The 16,718-nt window shown below is 42.1% G+C and overlaps 1 protein-coding gene across 6 annotated transcripts in view; it reads left to right on the top strand.

Annotated features, from left to right (window-relative positions):
* The window catches only part of LOC308578269 (receptor-type tyrosine-protein phosphatase epsilon-like), a 59,064-nt gene that overhangs the window by 31,187 nt on the left and 11,159 nt on the right, over positions 1-16,718 (top strand). For 2 of the 6 annotated variants that reach the window (XM_081178519.1, XM_081178523.1), the window contains 8 exons: positions 1,679-1,809; positions 4,908-4,998; positions 6,747-6,823; positions 6,953-6,989; positions 9,307-9,404; positions 11,137-11,256; positions 11,917-12,080; positions 16,138-16,273. In XM_081178519.1, the coding sequence (XP_081034645.1) occupies positions 1,679-1,809; positions 4,908-4,998; positions 6,747-6,823; positions 6,953-6,989; positions 9,307-9,404; positions 11,137-11,256; positions 11,917-12,080; positions 16,138-16,273 (854 nt within the window). Of the gene's footprint in view, positions 1-1,675; positions 1,810-4,907; positions 4,999-6,746; positions 6,824-6,952; positions 6,990-9,306; positions 9,405-11,136; positions 11,257-11,916; positions 12,081-16,137; positions 16,274-16,718 lie in introns of all 6 variants that reach the window. The other 4 variants (XM_081178521.1, XM_081178522.1, XM_081178520.1 and 1 more) reach the window with 3 other exon arrangements.

The following is a 16,718-nucleotide window of genomic DNA, read 5'->3' as shown; positions in this document are numbered from 1 at the left end:
GACCTATAGCAGAAACATATAATAAGGAAACAAAAAGAGGGGGAATCATAGAATTGTTGGAAGGGACCCCAAGGGTCATATAGTCCAACCCCCTGTCATGCAGGAATCACAGCTAAATTGTTTCATGCCTTTTCTTCATTACAGCTTGTATTAATGCTCATTTTTTCAAATGCTGTGCGTATTTTTACAAAACCAATATATACGGCAGTCGTCTGGAGAATTAAATGTCTTTTATTGTGTACGTATTTATTTAACACATAGTCCTGCTTTCCTCCAGTGAGCCCAATGTGATATATGTTGTTCTCCCCTTCCCAATTTATCCTCCCCCAAACCTGTGATGTAGGCTAGGCTGAGAGAGATGGTGGCTGGCTCCGAGGTTACATAGTGAGCTTCATGGCTGAGTGGGGATTTGACCCCTGGTCTTCCAGGTTCTACTCCAATGCTCTAACCACTACAACATATTGAAAGCGTTAAAAATGAATGACACAATAGTCAGCTTGTCAGATTCAGCAGAATAAATATTGGTGGGTGTTTCTAGATGTGGGGCTTCCCTTCAGAAGAGCTCATTGTGAAATTGAGCTCATTCAGCTATGAGTTCAGAATTACTAAACTGAAGCATCTAAACTGTTCAGATGTGTGATTCCCTTCCCTTCAGTCCCTCCCATCCCAGAAAGGAACCCCCCCCCCTTTTTTTTTTTTTGCTTTGGCACTAATATTCCTGCTATGGGATATTTTTTTCCTTTCTTTCTTCTTAGAACTTATAGCCCACCCAGCACCAAATGATCTGAAGTCAGGTGATACAACATAGTTAAAACAAGTACAATTTACCATATTTTTCTGTATATAAGACTAGGTTTTTCCCCTTTAAAATGTCAAAAATTAGGGGGTGTCTTATACACGGATACATCTTTCCCCATTTTCTTAAATCTGAGTCCTCCAAAATTCCGTCTTATAGATGGAACAATACGGTACATTAAAATTATAAAATAAAACCACAAAGTAACAAACCAGCAGCTTCTACTGACAAACTTCTCTTTCAACAGTGTCTCATCCTTTTCCCCGCTGTTATTGTGAGGCTTTTGTTTTCATCAGCTCCCCTTTGTATGCTTTTATGCCTAGTGTTTACTGTTTGATTTATTTATTTTTACTTGTGTAAAGTATGGTAAGTGTTTCCATTTTGGAATTGTAAAGGTTTGCTCTGTATTTTAAGAGGATTAAAGGTACATCCCTCCTCTCAGCTAAATACTCCATTGATATTCACTGTTAATTATGAGCATGCTGGCTAAAAACGTAGTGAGATCCCCCCCCCCCCCCGCTGTGTTTCAAGTCAAATTTGCACAGTACAGTATTGTACACATTGCTTGAGTTTGATGTGTTTCTATTCCACCCACTGTCTGTCCCCAATTTCCCAGTCTCCCCACCCACCACAGCTCCTATTGGTGAAGCTTTCATCCACCCCAACCCCCTCCCAAATCATCATCTTAGGAACACACCTGAGAGTTGAAGATTAAATTCTTCCTTAGCATTACTAGACTCTTTTTACACATTATCTTTTTAAAAGCCAGCACCCATCTTCTTCTTTTGGTGAGCAGGGGATTCTAAATGAACATTTGAACTGCAGTGTCATTATTCATACCATATGTAATAATATATATTATGTTGGCATTCTATCCAGCAGAACAACAGATGCTTCTCAGAAGGTCTCCTTCTGGCCCAAAAAAGTATTTTCCTATTCCAGTGGAACATCTGGAACATGAAATACGGATAAGAGCAGCTGATGATGGAAAGTTGTTTCGGGAGGAATTTAATGTACGTCTTCATATTTTGTATTTAATGTTGCGTTTTCTTCAAAGACACAGCAAGTACAGGTAACAAATTGTGTGTAATACTTTTATTTTATTTTTTATATCCTGCTAATCTGCCTGGGCTCCCCCTGCTACTCTTCCTCTAAAAGAAGAAAAGGTGTAGGACCTCATGTTTAAAATTTACATGTGTGCATCAGTTGGCATTTGTTTCAGGCTAAGGTATGGGCCTGTACTATGTAAACCTTACCATCTTTCCTTTTTGATACCGTGCCATTTAGAAACATTAAAAATCTTGCTGAGGCATGACCAGGTTTGCCAGTGAAGCCATGTAGGGGGCTGGCCTTGTATTCTATTTACAATCCATGATGTGCCTGAACTCAAAATGGCTCTTCATTCTCAGCTCCTGTGTGCTTAACTATGTTTCCTTTTATCAACTTATCTCATACAAAATAATCCTGAAGAGGAATATAGTGCCAATAAAAAAACACAATAGAGTTATACAGTCCAGCTGTCAATAAACAACAAAGCAGGAAAGAACACATAGGTAGTTAAAACACCTGTTTGCAAAGTGCAGCATTCAACCAAAAGGCTGGGTGAATAAGTAGGTCTTCCGTTCACACTGATAGTTTATAAGGCTCCTTGCCAGCTATATTGGGGGATGGGAGGAGTTCTGCAGGGTGCCTCTATTGAGCAAACACCATCATAGTTTTACTCCACCTGGCTGGTTCAGGTTCAGGGCAGCTTTGCTTCCAGTCTGCCCATCCTGACTGGTCATTCAGCCACCCCTCCAGGTTCTCATGTGCCAAGTTCCTGTACATCATTTCCAGCACACACAGAGCCACTGTGCTACAGCATAAACAATTAAGGGCCTTGGCAATTCTCTCCTGTAGAAATACTGAAGAAGGGGGAAAGGCAGAAAAAGCAATGTCATTTCATAGTGGTGTTCATATTCTCCAAACCTAGGGAGTTTCTCCCAATACTTACATATCTGAGCGACATTCTGTCCCGTGTGCCACAACTTTCCGAAATCCTATCTCCTATCAAACATTCTGACCTTTGCCTTAAAAGCTATGGAGTTTCCCACTCCACAGTGCCTTGTTGCAAGAAATGGGGATTAGCAACTAGTTATTGTGGAGAAAAGAGATAAATAATCACCAAGCTATCCCACAACTCAGAATAGCGTGCAGGCATATGGGTAGGTGCCGAAAATCCGTGAATCTTGCTGAGGCCTGAATTGTGGTAGCAACTGTGCATCATTGTGCTGTTATTTGCCGCTTTGCGAATGGGATGTGGAGAGAACTGAAGCTTCTCAGATACCTAGGGAAATCTACAGCTTTCCCCTTCGAATCAGTGACCTGTGATATCCTGACCTTCCTACCGATTAAAAAATATATGACAATTTTGAGGAAGCAGAGGCATGTTGTTAATCTGAGCACAACCCAGAGAGGAGTGTATGTTGCTACTCAGGAACCTTTCCCCCAAGTTCTGGCTCCCTATTAGCAGTAGTCCCTAAATATCTGCTTTTAATGGTGCTGAAGGTTTCTTGTAAATACGATCCTCACCTCGTTCAGTAAAGCAGGCTTGCTCTTTCGTTTCCTGCTACATTGTGGTTGCATACAGCAAGGCTTTCTTTTTCCTGGCTGCTCGCTCACTAGCAGAAAGGAACATACTATGTTGGGTTTGCTCTCTGACCTCATATGAACAGTTCTGTGAAGCTGAACTTACTCCTTACATCAGGTCTCATAGATGCAGCCATGGCAATGAAGGAACAGCATTAGTTTAGATTTGAGTTCATCTAAGTGAAAAAGCAAATGCCAATTAAACCGTCTCTGTTATGCAGCAGTGCTATAATATAGGAGGAGGCTATAATTGTCAGGATTGCATGTCAGCAGTTTTTATTATGATTATATGCTTAAAATGTGCCTTTTTAAAAGTAATAGTGCATCTCTGTCAATTAAATGTTTTATCTTTGCATGTCTATAAATAAATAAATCATAAATAATAATAATTAAATACATCCTGATGCCTTGGCACAGTGTGGATCTCCTAAATATATTAGGTGATTTCATAGTAAAAAAAACTTCTCCTTCACTAATTATGTTTATTACTTTCTAATGGTAATTTACCCTGCCTCCAAAATGGAAGAATGTACCAATGTACCTATTTTAAATGTAGTAATGCAAACTACATGAAACCCTATTTTAAAACACGGAAGTCCTGGTCCGGATAGAGTGATGTATAACAAGGTGTTGCATGTTACTACTGGCTTGAGAGAGAGTGTATTTATTCCTACTAGGATTGAATGATTTGACTCCAAGGATATATTGTGGTACAGGTGTGCACACTTTCCAGTGCAGCTGGAAATCTGTTCATAGAAGCATGCCTCCAGGTGCATTTCTGCCCTAATTGATTGGGACATGAACCTAGTGAATATCAACGCTGCCTTCTGGCGTTGATGGTCAGATGGTATGTTATGTATTTGATGGGCATGTCTAAGGCGCAAACTACATGTGTCACTTAAATTGTAAGTGAGTGCAAGTTTTCTTCCACAAATTACAAGCACAAGGTCCTGGTGTGGATTTGGAACCTGGATTTCTATGCAGACATATCTTCTTTAAAAACTTTAAAAGTTTATAGTCATTATAGTTTCTAATGAGCATTTATATGTGGATTGAAATAGATTTCTAAAAACATAGCACATTAAGTTAATCACATCACACACACACTTTGATTGTCCTATTGCCTTGCATATTTTGAACTTCTTATTTTGGATTCACATGACTGGGATTTTGAGTCCTTCATCCATACTCGATAATCTCGTTCATTTTCAATGTTTATGCTTCAGTTCTTAATGGCATGGTCACTACATGAGTCATTTTGAGATTGTTATTTCAAGTTGCCAGTGCAAACAACAAACACACATCTTTCTTTGAAACTGGAACTTATTCCTGGGGTTGATGGATTCAAAGAATTTTGTTAACCTTTTCATGTGGGCATTATTGAGCTCCATGGGATACAACTGTTTTACTTAAACCATCTCCTCTATGTAACTACTCACTATAGTATGCTGTTTTGAACTGACACTACATATTTTTCCTGTAGTCATTACCTCCTGGATATATGCAAGGAACACTTGAGATGGCAAATAAAGAGGAAAACAGAGAAAAGAACAGATATCCCAACATACTACCTTGTAAGTATTAATGATTTGTTGATTTATTATAAATAATAAGGTTTATATTAGGAAGGACCAAATTCTTATTAAAGTAATAGTGTTTTCCATGCAAGTACCCATCTTAATTTGTTGCAGAAAGAAACAACTGTATTGTGGCATCTAAAGGCTACAAGCTTTAGCCCTAGCTTTTATCGACTAGAGTCTCCTTCAACAGATCCATGCATTGGTACTATTCTCAGTTGGCAGATACAAATGCGCATGGATAAAGTGAAAAATAGTAAACATTTCGGCCAAATGACCAAGATGTACAGTGACTGTTGTGTGTTAAGCTTAAACGTATTTACAGTGGAGACCTGTCCCATTTTGCTACCTGAGGCAAAACAGGAATTGCCTCCTCTCCCCCTCCTCCACTTCCGCCATCACCACTCCCACCTCTCACCAAACTTGGTGGAAGCCAGGGCACTCCTCAAAGTGTTGCCACTTGCTTGGCAATGTCACATGCCAGAACACCTCCCTATTGGCGGCACAAGCAGGCGGACGGAGCTCTTGCACTTCTGCCACCTGAGGTGGACTCTTCACCCCCATCATGGGTGGGCTCTGTATATTTAAGATAATCACATTGACAATTCACAACACTGATAACATGGTTTTTTCTAACCTTTGCTAAACATATATAACTGGGGAGGTAACCATTATGGTTTGATTATGGTCTAAATAAATGGACTCAAACTTCCTGAGTTCTCCTTCAGCTTTGTCCTTGTTGGTAGGTGATACCAGGATGACAATCGTTGCTTTGATTTCTTTCTTGCCCTTCATCATAAGGCCTCAGATGACCTGCAGCAATTTAAAAGTACAATATTAAAATCAATTTAAAATAAATTACAGTCAAGAGAATAGGGTGACTGCACATGAATGAATGAGTTCCTGTTGGTGTTTATCTGATGCCATTAGGTCCTGTAACAGTTTTGCCTGAGTGCATTTGGGGACAGAGCTGGTATCAGGGTTTGTAGCAGTGCCCTGTCCCAGGGCTTCTGTCTCTCCGTTAGGCTGGGTCACCTTTTTACACGAGGGGCTGAATGTAAACAAGGGAAGGCCTGTCACCCCAGGCCTGTGAGAGAGAAATATAATTGTTTAGGATGGCTGTACATCACTGATGATACATTGGCATGGTTTTAGCTGGTTGCTGCTGGAGGCAACAGTAATAGCATCAGCCATATTAAGGCTGTTCATATGCTGATCCCGGACAAGTATCACTTCTAACCTGCCCTTCTTCTGTCTGCGTAAGACAAACAGGTCAGTCTCTACATGAAAATTATAAATGGACAAATATTTGACAATAGAAATGGCTGCATTCCGAAACAGTGAGATGGTATTTTAGTCTTAGATGAAAACTTAATGTTAATATTCTTTGAGAAAGGAACTTTAAAAGTGGACCGCGGAGTAAAACTGCTGAAGTAGAATTCATCAGTAAATTTGATTTTGTTTCATGGTCTCATTAATGGTTTTTGTTTTGTTTTGTGTTTATTATGTATTCTCATTTTGCATTTTTGTGTTGTGAACTGTCCTGGGATACTCGGATGAAGGGTGGTATACAAATTTAATAAATCAAATGGTGTCGCTATTGGCTTAAGGTATTCATCAGGCAGAATAATGTTTTTAGAGTTTGTTTTGTTGCTGAGAAGAAAACAATGTGTTTCAGAAGGTTGTCAGCACTGTATCTATATTTGCCAAAGGAGCTTCTAATTGTGTATGTTTGTTCTTTACAGACGACCATTCCAGGGTAGTTTTAACGCAAATAGGTGGACTTCAGTGTTCAGATTACATCAATGCTTCATATATAGATGTAAGTGAATAGATTTCTTTTTAAATTACTTTTTAAATTTGTTAAGCAAGCAGCACATTGACAGTTTTGAAATTCATATTGTAAGAGCGTAAGTTTAAAAGACAACTGTGTACATTTTTTCCCCTCCAGGGCTACAAGGAAAAGAATAAATTTATAGCAGCTCAAGGTATCTCCATTACAGTGGTGCCTCGCAAGACGAAATTAATTCGTTCCGCAATTCTCTTCGTCTTGCGGTTTTTTCGTCTTGCGATGCACGGTTTCCCATAGGAATGCATTGAAAATCAATTAATGCGTTCCTAGGGAAACCGACTTCAGACCAGGTCCGGGGACAGTCTGTCCCCGGACCTCTTCTGAAGGCTGGGGGGGGGGGACAAGGGCTTTTCTTCCCACCCCCAGCATTTTAAAAAACCCCGGGACAGCGGAGGACTTCTCCGCTGTCCGGGGCGATCTTAAAATGCTGGCGGGCGGCATTTTAAAATCGCCCCGGGACAGCGGAGGACTTCTCCGCTGTCCGGGGCGATTTAAAAGCCCCTGGGAAGGCAGGCAGGGGGGACAAAGACTTTTGCCCCCCGCAAGCCTTCAGAAGAGGTCCTGGACCTCTTCTGAAGGCTGGCGGGGGCGAAAGTCTTTGCTCCCCCCGCCTGCCTTCAAAAGCTGTCCGGCCAAGGCTTCGCGGACCTCTGCCGGCATGCCGAAGCCTGCGCGCGCTGACATTAGCGCGCGCAGGCTTTGCGGAGCGCTCCGCCAGCAGCGGCACCGCTGCCGCTGCTGGCGGAGACTTGCCCGCAGGCGGAAGCCTGCGCGCGCTAATGTCAGCGCGTGCAGGCTTTGCGGAGCGCTCCGCTGGCAGCGGCACCGCTGCCGCTGCTGGCGGAGACTTGCCCGCATGCCGAAGCCTGCGCGCGCTGACATTAGCCCGCGCAGGCTTCGCGGAGTGCTCCGCCAACAGCGGCAGCGGTGCCGCTGCTGGCGGAGACTTGCCGGCATGCCTCTCCTGCCTTCAAAAGCCGTCCGGGATAGCGGGAAGCGCTTCCCTGCTATCCCGGACTGCTTTTAAAATGCTGGCGCTGGGGAGCAAAGCCTTTCGGCCCCCGCCAGCCTTCCTGGACCTCTTCTGAAGGGGGGGGAAGGCTTTGCTCCCCACCGCTAGCATTTAAAAGAGGTCCCTGGAGATTTCCCTATGGGCTTTCGTCTTGCGAAGCAAGCCCATAGGGAAATTCGTTTTGCGAAGCGCCTCCAAAACGGAAAACCCTTTCGTCTAGCGGGTTTTCCGTCTTGCGAGGCGTTCGTCTTGCGGGGTACCACTGTATTTCATCCATTTCTCTTTTTAAATGTTTTGCTTTAAACATCTGCATGTACAAAGCAATTTCAGCAAATGTGTTCTTCAGAATTTACCCTTATGCTTAGGCAGTCAGATTTTAAAGAGCTTTTTGAATACAGCTTTGGCTTTATACCCCACTCTGCATGTTCACACATTCCTTAGAGAAAAGGGAGGGTAGGTGAGTAGCCCTGCTCCAGGCATTTAGCCTTGGACTGTTTCTATGCCATCCATTGCAGCTGGCATGCTAACTCAGAACTCAGAACCCAGACTTGAAGGATGGGCTGCTCAAGACATGGACTAAGCACTTAGTGCAATTTCATCCATTTCTCCAAATTACATCAACAGGCAGCCAGGCCCAAGGCTGAGCCCTATATAGCACATCGGGAAAAGGTGTGAGCAGCCAGGCAACAGTAGTGAGAAATTAACCACCACTTTGCCAACCTTCCACATGAGGAATTACATCTTCTACAAAGTCCCTGCCTTGTCCCGTCTCCGCCCATCTCCTGCTGGTGCTCCAGTTGTGTGAGAAGTTGCCATCTAGAAGCACCCCAAGTCAAAATGAAAGGGAGATTTTGGACAATGAAAGATAGCATGGTCACAATGACATCATTCCTCTTATGTAATATCTCTATTTTGTGAGAAATGCTATTTTTTAATAAGCTGCATTAAGATGCATAGCTCCGCTTTAAACATACAGTAAATATGGGAAGCACATGGATTTGTTATCAGACCATTTCCATCTAATGAAAGTGCAGCCTTGTCCTCTATGAAGTTACCCATTACATCATATTTGGAGGCCCTACACTGAGTGCCCTATCTTCTGAGATTAGACAGGACCTTTGCTGCCTCTTTGGATAGCCTGTCTACATTTGTATGCATGACACATATGCTAGCATTATTTAGGTGCTAGATGAAGACAGATTTATTTGCCTGGGCTTTTGTTTGACAATTTTGCTTCTGGGCAGCATTGCTACTGCTTTAGTATTTATTGTGGAATTATTTGGTTGGTTTTAAATCTTGTGAACTGCTTTGAACATTATTATCGATGAGATATTTTTAAATAAAGGAAATAAATATTTTTACCCTTTTCCTTTTTAACAGTACAGTAGTATTGTTTGTGGTCATCATAGTTTTTGATTAAATAGCTGTGTTGTATGTGTAGGCCCTAAACAAGACACTGTAAATGATTTCTGGAGGATGATATGGGAACAAAAGTCTGCAACTATTGTCATGTTAACAAATGTGAAAGAGAGAAAAGAGGTAGGACACATTTTGAAAATATTTCCCCTCATACTGTTTGGAGTTTTCCCATAACTCACAAGACTGTTACTAATGTTACCACTTCCTGTTCCGAGTTTTTTAATAAGTCTGGGGTTTCTGACACAATCGCTGCAGCATGCTGGCTTAACTAAACTTTCTTTACTTCTGAGCAAATAATTGGTGACTAACTGAGAAACTTAATGGTGTCTGTGTGTCATTTCTGAATCATGTTTTCAGTCAAATGTGAATGTTCGGGCTTTAGCCCTGGTTTATGGCAGTTGTGAATTACCTTTAGAGATACAGTCATACCTCGGGTTACAGACGCTTCAAGTTGCGTTTTTTCGGGTTGCAGACCGCCGAAACCCAGAAGCACTGAAACGGGTTACTTCTGGGTTTCAGTGGTCGCGCATGTGCAGAAGTGCTAATTCACGCTTTGCGCATGCGCAGAAGCTCCGAATTGCAACTCGCGTGCGCAGACGCGTCACTGCGGGTTGCAAACGTGCATCCCGCACAGATCACATTCACAACCCGAGCGTCCACTGCACATAGTTTTCATTGGTAGGAAAATATGTATTATTTATTCTGCATCTATTTTCCACCTGGGAATATACACTTGCATAGGGTTAGGAAAACGTCTTTTAAGATAGTAATTTGTGTAAGAAGTCAAGAAGAGGCTGCTGGATCAGGCCAATGGCCCATCTAGCATCCTGTTCCCACAGTGGCCAGTCAGATGCCTGTGGGAAACCTTCAAGCAGGACTTGAACGCAAGAACACTCTTCCCTCCTGCAATTTCCAGCAACTGGTATTCAGAAACATTACTGCCTCCAGTGTTGTGGGCACAGCATAGTTATTATGACTAGTAGCCATGTGTTGTGGGGGGCAGGAATGGCTGAGAATTGTTTGACTGCATTTTTCTCTTCCCTAATCCACTGCCAAATTTCGTTATCTTTCCTGGAATGCTAGATGGACTTTCAGGCTCCAGCTTACCTTCCAGCCCAATTACTAGTTCCTAGAATAAAACTGATTTCATAAAATACAATATGAAATTTCCCAGCACATCTGCAGCAGGGTAGAAGATGATGGCTGGAGCGTATTCGTGTGCATATTCATTTCCTGTTGTGCTTTTTAGGTAGCTAATTAAAAGTGAATAAGGTGTGTTTGGAAAGCAGAAAATTATAATAGTAATAATTTTTAAATTTATATCCCACTCTTCCTCCCAAAGAGCCCAAGGTGGCAAACCCAAGCAGTAAGACAAGAAAAACATCTAAAGGCAATTCCAATACAGATGCTAACAAAATAAATATATCTCGGTCACTGAGAAGCATGCAACTTTTATTGCTCAAGGATGACCTCTCCTGGCATTCATAGAGAAATGTTGACAGAGTTCTCAACAATTCTCTCATTGTATGCAGTATAGATTTTTAAAAGAATGTCATGTAACCATTGGCTACAAATGGCTCTGGATTGAAATTATTGCATCCTGCAACCTGGAGAAACGGGCTTTTAGAAATCATAGGGGGGTGAAGTCATACCTTAATGAATTTTTGGTCCTATTATATTTCATAACTCACTATTAATATAGTTAGGCGGTGTCAGTTTCAGTTTTAGAATTTTAAAAAGCATACTTTAAATAGACTCAAAATAATTGTACAGCTTTATAGTACAGCTCAGTTATTTGAGGGGCATATATTGCAGCTTGAAGTGACTGTGTGTGTTCTTTACATTTGCACAGGACAAGTGTTTCCAGTACTGGCCTGATCAGGGATGCTGGACTTATGGAAACATCCGAGTTTCTGTGGAGGACTGTATAGTTCTTGTGGATTATACTATTCGGAAGTTTTGTATTCAGTCAGTAAGTTATAGACCCCATTTAATATTTCTCATAACTGGAAAACATTCCTGATCTATTTTTAACCTCTAAAATACGTACTTGGAATTGTCTGTTTTTGTTGAGTGAAAACTGTTTTTGTCAGATGAAAACTTAGCTCTACTCAATACTTACATTTTATTAAACTGTGCCCGAAGTGAGATTTCATTTGGCATTCTGCATGTAGTTTTTGTTTTCATGTTGCCATTAAACACCGAAGGCTCTAGTAGCTCTCTGTTCTCTGAAGCTTCTTTTGGGAGCGAAGTGTCTCTAGCTCCAATTGGGGTAAATCGTTCCCCATCCACTTGCCAGTCTCAGGCCAGGGGTGCTTACAGGTTAAGGTGTCCCCACAATAACTCTTGCTGAAAGAAGGGGAAATGTGGGTGCATGAATACTAAGTTCTAAGTGAGCACAACATGCAAGGTCATGGAATATGCTTATGACTTGCAGTTTCTATGCTTTTTGCTGGCAGCTGAGTGACTCTGTAATTCTCTTTATATACTGAACATTTTAAATTAATTCTTAGTCTAGGCTGCTATTGCTGATGTCTGAAGAGGGAGGGATCGGTCACACTAACTGGATTGTTTGCTGATTTTAGCCAAAGAAATCAATGGTCATACTCATATTCTGTTTCTGGCTCTCTAGCAGGTTTCTGATGGCTGCAAAGCTCCCAGGCTTGTGACACAGCTTCATTTCACCAGCTGGCCTGATTTTGGAGTGCCTTTCACACCTATTGGAATGCTCAAATTCCTAAAGAAAGTAAAATCATTGAATCCTGCACATGCTGGACCAATTGTGGTTCACTGCAGGTATGTGTATGTATAAATATGCAGGTACACACACATACCCATGAAAACTTACCTTGGGGTGGCCTAACAGGAAGTGGGCAAAATCAATTTTTGCGTGCTTAAGCAACAAGTGTCTCCTTAATGTGGGCTTTTCCTACTAGGGTCTCTGAGAAAAAGCAGAACAAGCCAACATCAGAACTAGTATCAGGAAACTGGCTTCTTCTTGATGATGATTATTATCCGTATTGTATCACCTGTGAAAAAAAAGCAAAGGTTTCTCCTTAGTTATTCATCAGCAGGGATTAATTTGTCCCCTTTTCCATTTTGAGAGACGGACCATTTGTTGTGACTTATGCCAAGATAAGCTTGTGCAAATCTCCCTTCAGGAATCTTTTTTACAATTTTAAAAATAGCCCATCGTTCAAAACTTTACTATCAGCATAAATATATTCATAAAGTACCAGCAGTTTTCTAGGTTAAGAAAACAATACAGTCACTGCCGCAAGCTTAGATATGGCACAGAAGTGAAAAAGGATAGCGATGGAACAGGAAAAGGAACAAGCTCTTTGTAGTAATGTAGTTGTATTCTTAGCAGTCTATGTAGCTACCAGTACCATGAAGGAGGTAGGGGAAGGCAGTTTGAGTCTGATGGAGGAGGAAGCATGGGTGATTCATGCATTCTTAAAACACACTTGAAAGTAATCAACGCCCAATCAAAATATAAAAATGCTCTTTGTACAACTTGTACCAGGATGCTTAGAAGAAGTGGTATCGCTGATAAACTTTTTTGTGTGTATATATAATAAATGGGAAAGGGTCTAAGGAAATAAGTTATGATTTAGAAAGCTGGAATATGACATCACAAGAACAACAAACCGAAATAAAATAATAGGATACCAGAGGAACATTTATGCCTAGCACAGGATGCCAGGCCCTTTTCCTCTGAAAGGAAGGCTGAAAATCATTTGAGTTATCATTAATCAGAAGCAACCATGCTCCCTCTAGTGGTTGTGCTATTAAACACTAGGCCAGTGTTTCCCAACCGGTGTTCAGCGGCACACTAGTGTGCCGCGAGACGTTGCCTGGTGTGCCGTGGGAGGGAGGCGGGCGAGTCGGGCGGCGAGAGGCGGGGCGGCGGCGGCGAGGAGAGGCCGCCCAGCGCGGGGCTCTCGCCGTCTGCCTGCCTGGCTGCCTGCGTGGCGCTGACGTCACGGGGCTGTAACGTGCCCCACATAGGCACACGCGGGGCGGCGAGCGAGCGAGCTCCCACATCCCATCGCCGCTCGCTTCGGCCGGCCTACTGGGCTGTCGCAGGCGGAAGGCCTGCGCATGCGCGATGTTTTCGCGCCTTCGGGATTCCCTTCACGCCTTCCTCCTCCCGGGTCCTTGAGAGCGCGGGAAGCGGCAGCGCGAGACCGGCCGTTGAGCCTGGCAGGTATTGCGCTTGCCAAGGCAGTCATGCAGATCATCCTTTATTATCCTTTTTAAAAGTTGCATGTGGGATTGTGGCATTGTGCAAAATGCATGAATAAATCTTTCATGGAAATGGGCAGTGACACAAATCCGTAGTCATCCAGGAGGTTCTGTAAAGCAGGCAGCAGTTGGGCTTGTTTGGGCGGACAGTCTCTTCCCATACTATGAAAGAAAATGGATAGTCAGCACAAGGAAAGCCAAGGCCAGGTGAAATAAGGATCACCTGGGAAATACAGAGAACTGGACTATCAGGAAATTATTGAAATCCTAATCACAAAGAGTTTGAACAGTGTCCCACATAACCTTTGTGGAGCTTTAAATAGATTTTATTTTATTTTATTTTATTTTATTTATTGCAATGCATTGCATTGCAAACCACTCTGTGGGTATTTCTTTATCCCGAAAGGCAGCCTAAATACTTTAATAAATAATAAATCAATTCATTATAAATGAAATTGAATTTAGATTCACAGTATAAGCACAATTTAAATCAGACTCATGCCAGCTACATTACTGCCCTGGAGATGTTTGGGTTGAAAGGCTGAATACTAATTCAATTAACAACGCCAACAACAACCTTTTTACAGGCATATGTCAAGGGCTCAGCACCTCCTTTTAAGTATTTGAATCTGTTACGTTTACATGGATATTTCCCCAGCTTCTAATAACATTTGCTCTCTTCTCTCATAGGATTTTCTCATAGGATTTACTTTCTTTGTGTTTATTTGATTCCTATTAAAGAGAATTACTTTATATATAGTCAATATAGGCGCAGAGTTAATTTTTTAAACATTTTCTAATGGTGGTGTGCCTCGAGATTTTTTTCATGAAACAAGTGTGCCTTTGCCCAAAAAAGGTTGGGAAACACTGCACTAGGACAGTATTTTAGCATTTCACAGTAAATCAATACTGTACATTTTTATATCTAATGTTCATATTGGTGTCAAAATGGTATTTTAGAATTCAATTCAGTATACAGTGTTACCTCAGAAGTCGAACGGAATTGTTCTGGAAGTCCGTTTGACTTCCAAAACGTTTGGAAACCAAGGCACGGCTTCCGATTGGCTGCAGAAAGTGCCTGCAGCCAATCGGAAGCCGCGTCAGATGTTCGGGTTCCAAAGACCGTTCACAAACCGGAACACTCACTTCCAGGTTTGCAGCGTTTGGAAGCCAAAACATTCGACTCGCAAGGCATTCGGGATCCTAGGTAAGACTGTATTTAGCTCTTTATAAGGCCAGCATAGTTGCTAGTTAAAAATAAAAGGTGAGTCTCAAGTTCAAGATCCTAAAGTAGTTAACTTGAGGATGTGCAAAGTGTGTCTTAAAGTGAAAAGAGTGGGTGGAGGAGGGAGCCCTTGTCTTACCTCCTGATTTCCCCTCCTTAGCCCATCCCATGGGATAATTTTCCACACAGATACCGAAGTGAGTCCAGCTGCTAGAAGAACAGCAGCTGAAGGATGGCTCTACGTGGAAGAGCAGAAAGCAACAGGGAGGTTTCAGTAGCCCCTGCCTACGCAGCCGTTTTGTCACTGTAAATTGTACTACAATATGTGTGATCGCAGCACACTTGCAATTAAAGGCACAGTGAACCCCACATTATGTAATTTGGCCATAAGCAGCAGGAAGTAGATTCAATATTACTTATGGGTATGGTCCAATGGTTACTTGAATCTGAGCTACTTTGGGTTTCTATCCCAACTTAGATTTATTTATGTTCATTCAGACTTCTTGCTGTGAGTCAATGCGAAGTAGCCCTGGACAAAGAATGAAACCCTGTTGCCTTGGGACCTTTGCAAAAAGACTGTCTCACAACTGGGCAGGATTCCCAGTACGTTTCCGAGCACAATTCAAAGTGTTGGTGCTGACCTTTAAAGCCCTAAACGGCCTTGGCCCAGTATACCTGAAGGAGCGTCTCCACCCCCATCATTCTACCCGGATACTGAGGTCCACCACTGAGGGCCTTCTGGCGGTTCCCTCATTGTGAGAAGCCAAGTTACAGGGAACCAGGCAGAGGGCCTTCTCGGTAGTGGCACCCTCCCTGTGGAATACCCTCCCACCAGATGTCAAAGAGAACAACAACTACCATACTTTTAGAAGACATCTGAAGGCAGCCTTGTTTAGGGAAGCTTTTAATGTTTGATGTATTACAGTATTTTAATATTTTTTGGAAGCCGCCCAGCCAGATGGGCAGGGTATAAATAATAAATTATTGTTATTGTTATTGTTATTATTCCAGGTTGCGAGAAAGCCTTTGAGCATGCAGCCATATTTGCAAAGGACCCATACATGTTTTTTACATAAACACGGAGGGTGGGATTGCTTGGCGATCCCTACTCCTGTGTTGTTAAGACGGAAGCATTGCCTAAATAGGGGGTCCTGTCTCACAATAAACTAAATGCAGGAGATGTTGATACTGCCACTAAACGTAGTGGAGAGAGTCTGCTCTGACCTGTCATAGTGCTTGCAATATAAGTAAGGAAGACAAAGAAAATCAGAAATATTGGGAGTAAGACTTCAGAAGAAGGATTGCCAAGTCCAAAAAAGTTACTGCAATATGTTTCATCATTTTCCTCCTAATTCCTGTTGCGTTTCCTTTCTTCTTAAGTGCTGGTGTGGGTCGTACAGGCACATTCATAGTAATCGATGCTATGATTGACATGATGCATGTCGAGCAAAAAGTTGACGTTTTTGAGTTTGTGGCAAGAATCCGCAATCAACGCCAACAAATGGTTCAGACCGATGTAAGTAAATAAAATACACCTTATGTCAAATTTATCAATCTTTTCAGCTTAAAAGATGACAGAATGACTCAGCCAATTGGAGGGAGGTGTTGGCCAACATTTTCTGCCCTCACCCATGAAAAACATTACACCTTTTGTCACTTGTGAGTAGGAGCAGGAAAATGTTTGCACCCTGGGAATTCACCTGTGCTCCCTTACCAAAAAAGAAGTACTTCTTTCCTGTCTTGATCTGCTGTTCCTTTAATACTAAATCAGCTTTGCTTGTCCTCAGTGACATTGTCACTTGGCTAATCATGGTTGGCTATGTGATGACATCCAATCCAATCCAAATCTTTATTATGGTCATAGACCAGCATCTAGTTCATCTATGTAATGACATCATTATTCCAAAGCAGACAAGACCTATTTTTTAAAAAAGTGTGCCAAAGCAGCAGCCAATTAGAGC

This window comes from Podarcis bocagei (genome assembly GCF_964188305.1).
Source record: "Podarcis bocagei genome assembly, chromosome: W".
Lineage (NCBI taxonomy): Eukaryota > Metazoa > Chordata > Lepidosauria > Squamata > Lacertidae > Podarcis > Podarcis bocagei.
This window is presented reverse-complemented; position numbering and strand designations above follow the sequence as displayed.